This window comes from Phyllostomus hastatus, unplaced genomic scaffold (genome assembly GCF_019186645.2).
Source record: "Phyllostomus hastatus isolate PE091 unplaced genomic scaffold, TTU_PhHast_1.1 phas_contig_80, whole genome shotgun sequence".
Taxonomy (NCBI): Eukaryota; Metazoa; Chordata; class Mammalia; order Chiroptera; family Phyllostomidae; genus Phyllostomus; species Phyllostomus hastatus.
Genome location: NW_025333960.1, coordinates 11,568,825 through 11,581,920, shown reverse-complemented (window position 1 = coordinate 11,581,920; position 13,096 = coordinate 11,568,825). Strand labels below are relative to the sequence as shown.

At 38.5% G+C, this 13,096-nt stretch overlaps 1 protein-coding gene across 2 annotated transcripts in view; it reads left to right on the top strand.

Moving 5' to 3' along the window:
• ARHGAP28 (Rho GTPase activating protein 28) overlaps positions 1 to 13,096 on the top strand; it is a 217,992-nt gene that overhangs the window by 122,138 nt on the left and 82,758 nt on the right. For both annotated transcript variants that reach the window (XM_045850289.1, XM_045850288.1), the window contains exons 2-3: positions 734 to 936; positions 5,188 to 5,405. In XM_045850289.1, coding sequence (XP_045706245.1) covers positions 734 to 936; positions 5,188 to 5,405 — 421 coding nt within the window. The remainder of the gene's footprint in view (positions 1 to 733; positions 937 to 5,187; positions 5,406 to 13,096) is intronic.

Genomic DNA, 13,096 nt, shown 5'->3' with positions numbered 1-13,096 from the left:
AGGCACCTCATATAAGTAGAATCATACAGTCTCTTTTTATTGTGCCTGGTTTATTTCACGTAGCATAAATCTTTAAGTTTCATCCATGTTGTAGCAAATATCAGGGTTTCTTTCCTTTTCAAGGCTGAATAATATTTTATTGTATGTATTATGTCCCATATTTTGTTTACCTGTTCATTCATTAACAGATATTTGTGTTGTTTCTACCTTGTAGCTTTTGTGAGTAATGCTTCTATGAATACGAACATATAAAAATCTCTTTGAGATCTTGTTTACAACAGCTGAACCATTTTACATTCCTCCCAACAGTGAACCAGGATTCGCTTCTCCACATTCTCATCAACATTGTTGTTTCCTTTTCTTTTGTTTTGGGTGGGGGGCAATCCTAATGGATGTGAGCAGCCAACTTCTTACACCCTTCTCTATCGTCATCTTAGATACTTTACAGAGACATGCTATACATGTTTTGACTAATACAAATAACTTCCTACTTTATAAGTATATGAAAAGTATAAGAGTACTTCTGTTGTAAGTCTTAAATGACCACAGAGGCATTATGAATTATATAGAGTAAAAAAAAGGGGGAGGGGCACTACTGAACGGAGATTGTTCCTTCAAATCTCTCTCTACCACACTAACTCCATTTCTCCACGGCTTTAAACCTAAATTGAATTATGCAATTTATGCCATAGAAAACACTGATTTTTATTCACAGATATTATTCTTTCCTCAGAAAATCCATCCCTCGCTGCCAAAGAATTAACAGGATGCTCTCCAATGAATCCCTACATTCTCCTGCATTCAGCCGCTCCAACTCACAAGCCTCCGTAGACAGCGCCTCCATGGAGGATTTCTGCCGGGAAATAGAAAGCATTAAAGAGAACAGCATGGGAGGGCAGGACGAGCAGACACCAGCCGAGCTCAAGCCTGTGGATGGTAAGGTTCTAGATTCCCTTTCCTGTGTGCTGACTTACTATCTCAGTATGCTCTCTCTTGTTCTGTCAGCAGATAGAACTCATCCCATTAACAATTTAACAAATGAATTTAGTAGAATTCAGCATATCAGCCACCTGCTCCCATTGGTTTGTATCTACTGGACTGGTTCAAGGTAGATTCTGTTTAAGAAGACATGACCTAAAGGCAGGCTATCAACAAAATTCAAATTGACCTCTTACATATTGCTACTTAGGGATGCTGTGCCTATTAATTTAATTCAGTTTTAAAGACTCTGTAGTCCATTATCCCCCTCTAATGGGGTTAATTTTAGTTTTAGCAGGTAACTTGACTAGACCCATACTCCCAAGTCTGTCTTCCCTGCTCTATGCAGCATCTATATCTTGGTCATTCATTTAGCCTTCTAGCTGCTATATTTGATACAGTATTTCAATAAAATCAGTTTGAGTATTCTAACTTTGATGGCCTCTACATCTATGTACTTGACTATTAATTATGAAGACAGAGAGTGAAAGCAAGAGAAAGAGAGAGCGAGATGGAAAATACTGCCAATTCAAATCTTTGAAGTACCCTGGCTGGTGTGGCTCAGTGGATTGAGCCCTGGCCTGTGGTGAACCAAAGGATCACCAATTTGATTCCCAGTTAGGACACATGCCTGGGTTGTGGTCCAGGTACCCAGTAGGGGGCGCTTGAGAGGCAACCACACATCTATGTTTCTCTCCCTCTCTTTCTCCCTTCCTTCCCCTCTCTAAAAATAAATAAAATATTTTTAAAAATCTTTGAAGCGTTTATTGATAATAGTGTATTTAGAGAATGTATTCTTTTGTGCTACCTAAAATAAATACCATAAAAATGTACTAGTTTTCAGTAAAATTAAATAAAAGAAGGTTAAAGACCAAAATAAATGAAAATAGTAAGAGTGTAATTATCTTTAGTTTTCAAAAAGAGCAAGATTACTCACCTGGGATTAAAAGCATATGTCATTTCCTCCAGGTGCTACCTATCAACACGTAAACACATAACAACCAGGAAAGACTAAAGGTGGTTTAACTAGTAAGTATACACATAAGAATGTTTTCATTAGGCACATTATATATACACACATATATTTTGTATACATACACACATATACCTACACACATATGTGTATGTACCTATATATTTATACAATGTATATGTATATTACATACATACACATTTATATCTATATTTCTATAATTAGACATTGAAATATTTGAGTTCACACCTATACCTTCAATTTCAATATAATACCACTCAGTTCATTATACTGTTCTTCCTTAGCAGTTCTGACTTCCTTCTTAGTGAGAAAACTGGCCTTCATCATCTTAAATATATGCACTTACTTATACTTATTTGATCAGTGCCCCTGACAGTATGAATTTTTCTCTTCCTCTCAGGTTGCCCTTCTCATCGCAGGCTCCGACATCCCTAGATTACTCCTCTGCATGTGCCCCTCCCTTGCTCTGCTCCAACGGATGGCTTTAGGCTTTAAGACTAAATTTAGGGAGAAGAGACAGTGGCTATCTGTCTTTTAAAGAAATTAATATCCACATATTTAACATTTCTACTACTTTTTTTATATATTCAGTATCTATCTCATGTCTTTTCCCTTTAGCCTAAAAAGAGCTATCTTTAACATATTTTTACAGAGCAAATTTGCTGGTGATAAATTCTCTTCATTTTTATTCACTTGAAAATGACTTTTTTCCACCTTCATTCTTGAAGAGTATTCTTGCTGGATATCTAATTATTGTTTGACAGGTTTTTTTTTTCTTTCAGGATTTTAAAGATGTTATCTTATTGTCTTTTGACATCCATTATTACATTAAGGAGTTAATGTATTCATATTATTAAGGAGTTAATGTATTCATATTATTGTTCCCCTGTATGTAATGTGTTGTCTTTCTCTAACTGCATAAATTTTCTTTCTATCTTTGGTTTTCAACAGTTTGATTTTAAAATGCCTAAGTGCACTTTCTTTTGTATTTACTTGCTGAACTAGTTGGGTTTTCCACAAATTTTGGAAACTTTTGGACATTATTTCTTAAAAAATTTTTTTTGCACTACTCTCTCTCTCCTCTGAAACTTCAACTCTATGTGTATTACACAACTTAGCATTTCCCTAAGATCACTGGGGAATGTTTTAAATGTTTAAAATATTTTTCTTTCTTTTACATTGGGTAATTTCCATTGAATATCCAAGTTGAGTGGCCCCTTTACAGTTTCTAGTATGCTGTTAAGCCCTTTCAGCAAATTTTGTATTTAATATATTTTAATTTCTAGTTCTATAATTTAAATTTTAGTTCTTTTAGATATTTTTATACTTTCACTTTTGCTGTAATATACTGTGCACTCATCATGGGCATCTTTTCTTTTGTTTCTGAGTATAGATATAAAGGCTTCTGTAGTCCTTGCCCAACATCAGTTATCTGAGTCTATCAACTACCTTTCCTTGGGTAAATTAATCCATTTTTCTTTTTACTATATACTAGATATTATAACATTTTTGATAGTGTAATAATATTGTGACATTATTAATATGTTTTAGAGACTCTGGATTCTCTTATCTTCCTGTAAAGGGGGTTAATTTTAGTTGCAGCAGTTAACTTGATGAGACTCACACTCCTGAGTCTGTCTTCCCTGCCCAGTGCAGCATCTATAATCTTGGTCATTCATTTAGCCTGGTAGCTGCTGTTTTTCAATAGGTTGCCTGGTGTCTCTCATATGCCTTTTTAGTTTAAGGTTTAGTCAGTGATTTGGTCAGAATTTATGCACAGATTTTGGAGGTCTTTCCTAGGTGACTGTCTTAACAGGGATGTTTCCACTTTCCAGCTGTTCTAATAATCCCATACTCTATGCTCTGACTTCTCAAATAAGTAAAACTATGGTTTTCTATTTGAGTTCTAGCCACCTAGCACTGTAGGAATTGGAAAAGGACCTCAGTTTTAAAGTTGCATAAGTGTGACTCTTATGCAGTGCTTTTTCTTTTATCAAATTTAATTGTTTTTCAGTTCCTGCCTGCACTTGGTTCCTCTCCATTACCTTCAAATTTAATTATTTTATATACTTAGTTCAGAGTTCATAATTGTTATACACAAGCTACTCTACCTTTCCTGGAAGATTTTATTCCCTTTTAAATATGGTTCCCCAACAAACTTACTAATGTGGTGGATTAGCGCAGAATGGCACAACTTAGGCCCACTGTTGCATTTTCTGTTAAAGGGGATGTTTATAAAGCCAATGAACAATAAAAACAAGGATGTAAATAAAAGATTTGCCTAGCTAAGAAACTGGACCTGTGAAGCACATTGGAAGGCTTTGTTCACATACCAATGATGCAATAATGTAAGCATAGCCCAAGATTCCTAGACTGATATTTTGAAGAGGCTATTTACAAATCAGTCTAATCTGCTCTTTAGACAAACCCCATTCAGGAATGCTTGTTTAGCATAGTTCCCAAAATTGTACGTGCAGTGGATTTTCTATTATAAGATGTTGTTATTCGGAATTATTTATTATTTCTGTACTTCTGATTTACCACAGCAGTTGATTCTTATTATGACAGATCTTACATTTTTAAATTGCCTTCTGAAAAACAGAAAAATTACCTACTGTTTAGAATAAGGAGAACAGTAAAAGAACAAATATCTATTGAACGTATATTTTTACAACTGTGTTGATAAAACAATCCTCATAGCCACCTAATAATTTTGTTATTATTACCTCTATTTTGCCAAGAGGACACTGAGCCCAAGAGATATCTTAAAACTTTCCTTAGCCTTTCATCTAATAAATGGTAGCATTGGGATTTCAATCTGCCTTTGAGGGATGAAAACAGTGTTTTATGTGCTGTTAAACCCCTCTTTTTCTATTATGGTTTTAGTTTAAATATTCATATTTTATCCTTTTTTGAATTGATAGTCCAGATATGGCTTATATTTAACTGTCTGACAAGGAAAAAGGCATTTTTCCTTACCCAATCTGCCAATTAACCTTACTGTACTAGAAAACACTTTAAAATTTGACTTATTTGAAAAATGAAATACAGACTTTTATTCATTTTATAGGTCTTTTCCATAACTTTGAAAAAGGACCATCTTAATATATTGCTTACTGATATTTCTTATTCCCTGATGTGCAAGACCTAGAGATATACACGTCATCCAATTAGACAGAATATTCTAACCTTTTATTGGTCATGTCATTTTACAGAGGGGGAACTTGAAGCAGAGTGGTTGCAAGATGTGGGTTTATCAACCCTCATCTCAGGTGATGAAGAAGAGGATGGCAAAGCCTTGCTCTCCACATTGACTCGAACCCAAGCAGCTGCAGTGAAAAAGAGATACAATACTTATACCCAAACCATGAGGAAAAAGAACAAGCAGTCCATCAGGGATGTCAGAGACATCTTTGGCGTCAGCGCCTCTCCTGTAAGTAACCAACATAGCTCAAAGGTTTGGTTTGGTTTGGTTTGGTTTGGTTTGGTTTGGTTTGGCTAATTGGGGGTGGAGGGAAGGGGAAGGAGTAGAATAAGAAGAGTATCAGAAAAGGCCATTCACTCACTAGATTTTAAAGAAAACTAAAGACAGCATGATCCAAATTTTTACAAATTTGAAACTTAGGCTATCATTCCTTATCTCCCATTCAGCAATCTCCCTCAACACTAAATGCATTCCCTTTTTCATTGACTTATACAATAACTTTTTGGCATGGAGCAAGTCTTTGTGGATGGGATACACAGAGCTTTTAGTTAAATCTAAGTGCTAAATGGAAACAGTTGCAGGATTTCTGTGAAAATGGCCCCAGTATTACAAGCAAGTCTGGGTGGTTTGTTTTAAATGGGGGCGGGGGGGCGGGGGGCGGGCGGCGGGGGTGGGGGGGCGGACGTGGGTGAGTGCCTAGGGTAGCCTTTGTGGTCAAATAAATTAAAAAGGTAAAAAATCAAAAGATATGAGCATTAATTAAGTAGGAGAGAGAATGACTCATAAAAAGCATAAGGGAAACATCACATGTTTTATAAGGAACAGCTGGTTGAAATTTCAGCTTACCTTGAGCAGCTCCACAGCCTTTTGTTTCTGAAGCTGTTCATCGTGTTCTGCTGTATGTTTGTTTCACTGTGTGCTCTGCCTTACAACTCATTTATTCATGCATTCATTGCATCCTTGCAATGTGTGTTGCATAACTGAGTTATTGATGCAACAAATAGTGATTGGACACATTTTCTGTGAAAGGTCCTATATTAAGTTGTATGCAGATAGGATTCTTGGAACTTGGGGGATAATTCGTATATAGGTAAGGGAGACTAGATATTCTGCTGCAGTTTCAAAAAAGTTGCCTGAGGCAGATTAGTTAATCACTCTGATTTAGGTTATCCACCTGTTTAACTGTAATATCAATAATGACATAATTTTTAAAATTTTATTGATTATGCTATTACAGTTGTCCCATTCCCCCCTTCATTCCCCTCTACCCTGCACACCCTCTCCCACCCACATTCCCCCCTTTAGTTCATGCCCATGTGTCATAAGTTCTTTAGCTTCTACATTTCCCATACTATTCTTGTCCTCCCCCTGTCTATTTTCTACCTACCATCTATGTTACTTATTCTCCATACCTTTTCCCCGTCTCTCCTCCTCCCACTCCCCTGTTGCTAACCCTCCATGTGATCTCCATTTCTGTGGTTCTGTTCCTATTCTAGTTGTTTGCTTAGTTTCTTTTTGTTTTTTTTAGGTGTGGTTGTTAATAATTATGTTTGCTATCATTTTACTATACATGTTTTTTTATATTCTTTTTCTTAGATAAGTGCCTTTAACATTTCATAAAGTAAGGGCTTGTTGATGATGAACTCCTTTAACTTGACCTTATCTGAAAAGCACTTTATCTGCCCTTCCATTCTAAATGAAAGCTTTGCTGGATAGAGTAATCTTGGATGTAGGTCCTTGCCTTTCATGACTCGGAATACTTCTTTCCAGCCCCTTCTTGCTTGTAAGGTCTCTTTTGAGAAATCAGCTGACAGTCTGATTGGAACTCTTTTGTAGGTTACCTTCTCCTTGTCTCTTGCTGCTTCTAGGATTCTTTCCCTCATTTTAATCTTGGGTAATATAATTATGATGTGCCTTGGTGTATTCCTCCTTGGGTCCAACTTCTTTGGGACTCTCTGAGCTTCCTGGACTTCCTAGAAGTGTATTTCCTTTGCCAGAATGGGGAAGTTCTCCTTTATTATTTGCTCAAATAACTTTTCCACTTGTTGCTCTTCCTCTTCTCCTTCTGGTATCCTATAATTCGGATGTTGGAACGTTTAAAGATGTCCTGGAGGTTCCTAAGCCTCTCCTCTTTTTTTGAATTCTTATTTCTTCATTCTTTTCTGGTTGTATGTTTTTTTCTTCCTTCTGGTCCACTCCATTGATGTGAGACCCAGCTTTCATTCCATCACTATTGAATCCCTGTGCATTTTTCTCCATTTCACTTATTGTAGCCTCCAGTTTTTCATCTAATTTGTGACTAAAATGAACCAATTCTGTGAGCATCCTCATCACCAGTCCTTTGAATTGTGCATCTGATAGGTTGGCTATCTCTCAGTCACTTAAAAGTACTGGTTCTGGGGCTTTCAATTCTGTTTGAGCCATGTTTTTTTCTTTTTCCCTTTGGTCTGGTCGCACCTGTTATGTATGGGGGTGGAGCCTTAGGTGTTCACCAGGGCAGGGCACCCCAGTCATTGGGTTGTGATGTTGTATGTGGGGCGGGGTCGAGCAGGAACAATGGCACTTGCTCTGCTCTCCGTGGGACCTCAGTCCCTTCCGCTGCTTCCCCCAAGCAAACTGGTCCCCTCTGGTGCCAATTCCCAGGTGGCTGGGCTTGTGCACACCGTGGGACCCTCCAAGGATCTCTCCTGTGAGGCTGGGAGTCTCTCCCAATGCCTCAACCCCCACAGGTGTTTTCAATCAGTGCCCCAACACTCTATTTTCCAGCGCTGTGATCCTGGGTTGCGCGCAGTGCCTTGCTTCACAATCACCACCTCATTGGGTCTGCCAGTTGCCACCCCTCAACTGGGGTCTGCCAGGTGCCACTTGCGTGCTCAGGATCCACCTGCTGCGGTATTGCGCACCCTGGATGCCTTACGTGCCTGGTCCCAATGCCCTCTACTCTCCTCACCAAGACCCGGACCCGGCTGCCCAATTCTGCCCCTTCTACTGGTCTGGATGAACATGTCTATTTTAGAATGTGTTCTTGGTTGTCCGACTTCCATTCAGATCAATTTTCTGTCAGTTCTGGTTGTTATTCTGTTTCTAAATTGTTGTTGTCTCTATCTTGGTTGTTCGAGGAGGCACAGTGTGTCTGCCTATGCCTCTATCTTGGCTGGAAGTCAATAATGACATAATTTAAAACCTCAAGGATCTTGGGTAGCAAGCATAGTTGAAGACAGTTTCCCACTTGAGTTACTTTAGGTTGTCTGTAAGTCATATCTTCTCCTAGATATATTAATCACATTGAGTAGTGGCCAGAGCAGCTCACATACACTTAGTTAACCTTTGCATTTGTGCTAATATTGTCCTAGAATGGCACTAGCCTTTAGAACTTGCTACAGTGATAGAAATGATGTACTTCTGTGCTGTCCAATATGATAGCCTGCATTTGAAATACAGCTGGTGTGAATAAGGAATTGAATTTTTAATTTTACCTAATCTTAATTGATTTAAATCTAATTAGTTACACTTGGCCTGTAGCTAATGAATTGAAGAGCACACTTCTAGAATCTTCTGTATATAATGATACACTTTGAGGTACGTGTGTTTAGAGTTCTGTGCTGTTTGAACTTTCAAACTACTTGAAACCTGTGTCTTCTGGTTGGTGAGATATCCTACAGCTGTAATCAAGTAAATAAGAGGGATGCCCACAACTTCAGGCAAGGGCTCCAGCCACAAGTTCCTGGCTGAGATGTCTACCAAAGAAGTCTTACCCTGCTGATTTAAATTCTCTGGGTCATTTTCAGTGTTCTTCCAGATCATCTTGAGAGAGTCATGAGACTTGGGCTATATGGTTTCTTTCCCACTTCCGTTTACAGCTACTTCAGACAAAGTTTGTTGCTCTTTGCTAGCAAACTACAAAATAGGAAAGGGTCTACTGGTTTCTCCCAAATTCTCCAGTTACTTAAGAAAACACAAAAGTAGCCTCTTTAGAGTTCCTAAAAAACTGGCTGTTTAGTGAAATAGAAACAGGGAGGCAAAGGGATCTTTTTGTGCTCCTCCCCTTCTTTTACTTAGATCCTGAAGGGAAACATAAAGTGGGCACTTGCCCATTGGGGCTTTAAGTGTAAAAAGAAAGGAAAAGTCTTTGACTTTTCCATAATGCACAGGTACAATGAACTGTTGGGTGTTCAACTCCAGCAAAGGCAGAGACAGGGCCTACGACAGTGCTATTGTGGGGACAGAGGCAGCCTGGGGAGGGCAGGGGTGGCGCTTCCTCCTGCTGTCTTCCTCTTCTCCTCTTCCGCTCTTGCTGCTGAAGTGCCAGGAATGGAGAATGGAAATGAGGCAGGGAGAGCAGTTGCAGGTACTTAAGACCAGGTGCTCAAGGGGGAGAGGTCTTGTGCTGTCCAGGCAAGTGGAATGTCTGAAAGTCAGTGAAAGCCTGGCATTATATACATTGCTTAAAAATTCAGTTTGTTCTTGGTTCAATTATAAAAAGCAGTATTTTTAAAAATATTGTACATTTACAATATATAAAGCCTAATAATCACCCTCACAGATTTTCAAAAAATCAGCATCTGTTTCCCCAAGTAAAGACATGTGAAAGTCTTTTAGGAACGCACCTAAAATTTTCAGTTTCCTATTTAAATTTGACAGCATAAACACCAATTCCTCCCTCTCCTTTTTCTCCAAATATCTGTCTTGGTCTGTCTCTTGCGAATGTGCTTTTCCTTCTCCTCCTCTTCCTCTTCTTTGTCTCTCTGTCTCCCTCCCATTATTTCCTACTACTACTTTTTTTCTACTACTATTTCTTTCTTTCTTTGGCATCATTAATCTACATTAATAGAATAATTACCTAAATTTTTCCACTTCACGTTATAATTTTTGTAAGGTAATTTTGCATCAATCTTAGCCATATGAATTTGACCCAGCAAACTTACCTAGTGGAGATATAAACTCAATGACTTGAAAGATAAATGTGTAGATTAAACTAGTTTTTCTTTTAATTTTTTGCACATAGAAGCCCACTCTGAAAACCATTTTCCTTCAGAATTTTGAAGGTGCTTGTCCATCAGCTCCTCTCGGGCACCACGGCTGCAGTGTGTGTATTATTCGCACTTCGTTACATGCAGATATGGAGGCTTGTTTCACATTTTATTTTTATCATTGGAACCTTGAAAGTTTTACCTGTTTTACCATTTTGAAAAATTCATCGTGGTCACTACTAAGTGAGCTCTTCCAATATAACAGCTCATTTATTCTACAAGTTCCACATGTTTTTTCTAACATTTAAAACAATACTGATTCCATTCAAATTCTCTGTTATCTCCTTGTAAAATTCCTGTTAGATAATTGTTGCAATGTTTGGATTGAATCTCTCTTTCTCCTAAATGTCCCCTTATATATTCCAAGATTTGTTTTGCATGTATGTTTGGTCTACATTCTTGAATATCCCTTCAATATCACTTTTTATATTAGTAATATGCTGTTATTTTAAAATATATTTTATGCTATTACAGTTGTCCCATTTCCGCCCCCCCCCCCTTATTCACCTCTGCCCTGCACACTCCCTCCCACCCACATTCCCTCTCTCCCTGTTTTCATGTCCATGGATCATACATATAAGTTCTTTGGCTTCTATATTTCCCATACAATTCTTAACCACCTCCGCCCCCATCCCCTATTTTTCTACCTACCATTTATGCTACTTATTCCCTATACCTTTTCCTCCATTCCCCCCTCCCCTTCCCTGCTGGATACCCTCCATGTGATCTCCATTTCTGTGATTCTGTTCCTGCCCTAGTTGTTTGCTTAGTTCATTTTTGGTTTAGGTTTTTTTTAGATTAGGTTGTTGATAGTTGTGAGTTTCTTGTCATTTTACTGTTCATATTTTTGATCTTCTTTCTCTTAGATAAGTCCCTTTAACATTTCATATCATAAGGACTTAGAGATGATGAACTCCTTTAACTTGACCTTATCTGCAAAGCACTTGATCTACTCTTCCATTCTAAATGAGAGCTTTGCTGGATAGAGTAATCTTGGATGTAGGTCCATGTCTTTCATGACTTGGAATACTTCTTTCCAGCCCCTTCTTGCTGTAAGGTTTCTATTGAGAAATCAATAGAGTCTTGTGAGAACTCCTTTGTAGGTAACTGTCTTTTTTTCTATTGCTGCTTTTAAGATTATCTCCTTATCTTTAATCTTGGGTAATGTAATTATGATGTGTTTTGGTGTGTGCTTCCTTGGGTCCAACTTCTTTGGGACTCTCTGAGCTTTCTGGGCTTCCTGGAAGTCTATTTGTCAGATTGGGGAAGTTCTCCTTCATTATTTTTTAAAATAAGTTTTCAGCTTCTTGCTCTTCCTCTTCTCCTTCTGACACCCCTATGAAGATGTTGGAACGTTTAAAGTTGTCCTAGAGGTACCTAAGCCTTTCCTCATTTTTTTGAATTCTTGTTTCTTCATTCTGTTCTGGTTGAATGTTTATTTCTTCCTTCTGGTCCAAACTGTTGATTTGAACCCCGATTTCCTTCCCTTCACTGTTGGTTCTCTTTACTTAACTTTTCATAACCTTCACTTTTTCCTCTGTTTTGTGAACATACTCAACCAATTCTGTAAGCATTCTAATTACCTGTTTTGAATTGTGCATCTGATAGGTTGGTTATCTCTCCGTTGCTTACTTGTATTTTTTCTGAAGCTTTGATTTGTTCTTTCATTTGAGTCTTTTTTTTTTTTTGTCTGGGTGTACCTGTTACGTAGTAAGTGGTAGAGCCTTAGGTATTCACCAGGGCGGGGCAACCCACATTGCTGCGTTATGATGCTGTATGTGGTGGAGGGGTCCAAGAGGGAACAATTTGGCCCACTCAGCTCTCTGCCAGCTTTCAGTCACTTCCCCTGCTACCCACAGGCAAATTGGGCCCTTCTGGTGCTGATTCCCAGGTGGATGGGTTTGTGTACGTCCTAGGACTCTCTTGGTCTCTCCAACAAACTCTCCTGTGAGGCTGGGAGTTTCTCCCGCTGCTGTCTCAAACCCCACAGGTTTTTTCAGTCAGAGGTTTGAGGCTTTATTTCCCTGAGCTGGAACCCTGGTTGCATGGTCTGTCTCACTCCTCAGTTGTTCCTCCCCATTTATCTGCACTCAACCGTGGGACTCCCTGCTCTGCCAGCTGCCGCCTTGACTTCCCTGGTCCTCCAGCCCCCACCTTGCCACAAGTCCTCTCCTCCTGGCTGCCTGTCTCTGCTCCTCCTAGTGGTCTGAATGAATGTTCCTTCTTTAGGTCCTTGGTTGTCAGACTTCTGTACATTTCAATTTTTTTGTCAGTTCTGGTTGTTTTTTTGTTTTTGAATTTGTTGATCTTTTGGTTGTGCAGGGAGGCAAAGTGTGTCTACCTACACTTCCATCTTGGCCAGAAGAATATGCCTTTATTTTTTAAAATTTAACAGTTATATTGTTAATTACCCACAGGCTCTCCTTGCCCCTGATTTTTCCATTTTTTAGCCATCCGTTCTTGTTTCTTGGCTGCAGTAGCCTCTCAACACTCTGAAATTACTAAATTAAAACCTAAATTCCAGAGTTCTTATTTTCTTTAAATTATCTGTTTATTTCAGGGTTAAGTGTTTTTTTTTGGCATCATCTTTCTCTTTCACTGCTATTCAATTGATTTTGACCCCTGGGTGTTGATTGATATTTATTTACAGAGGACTATATTGATTGATTAGTAAAGGTTATGGCTATATATTTCCTATGCAGTTATGTAAGCCTGTTTTATCTCCAGAGATCCCTTGTAATAGGAGTCTGGGTATCTGTGAATGGTGAAGTGTGTCCATGTCAACTGTCACATTTCACTTTAAGAGGCAAAAATATGCCATCAGTGTCAAAGTAAAAAGAGTCCTGCAGAATCCTAACCAATTTTCCCATCAGGCAAGCCTAACTTCCC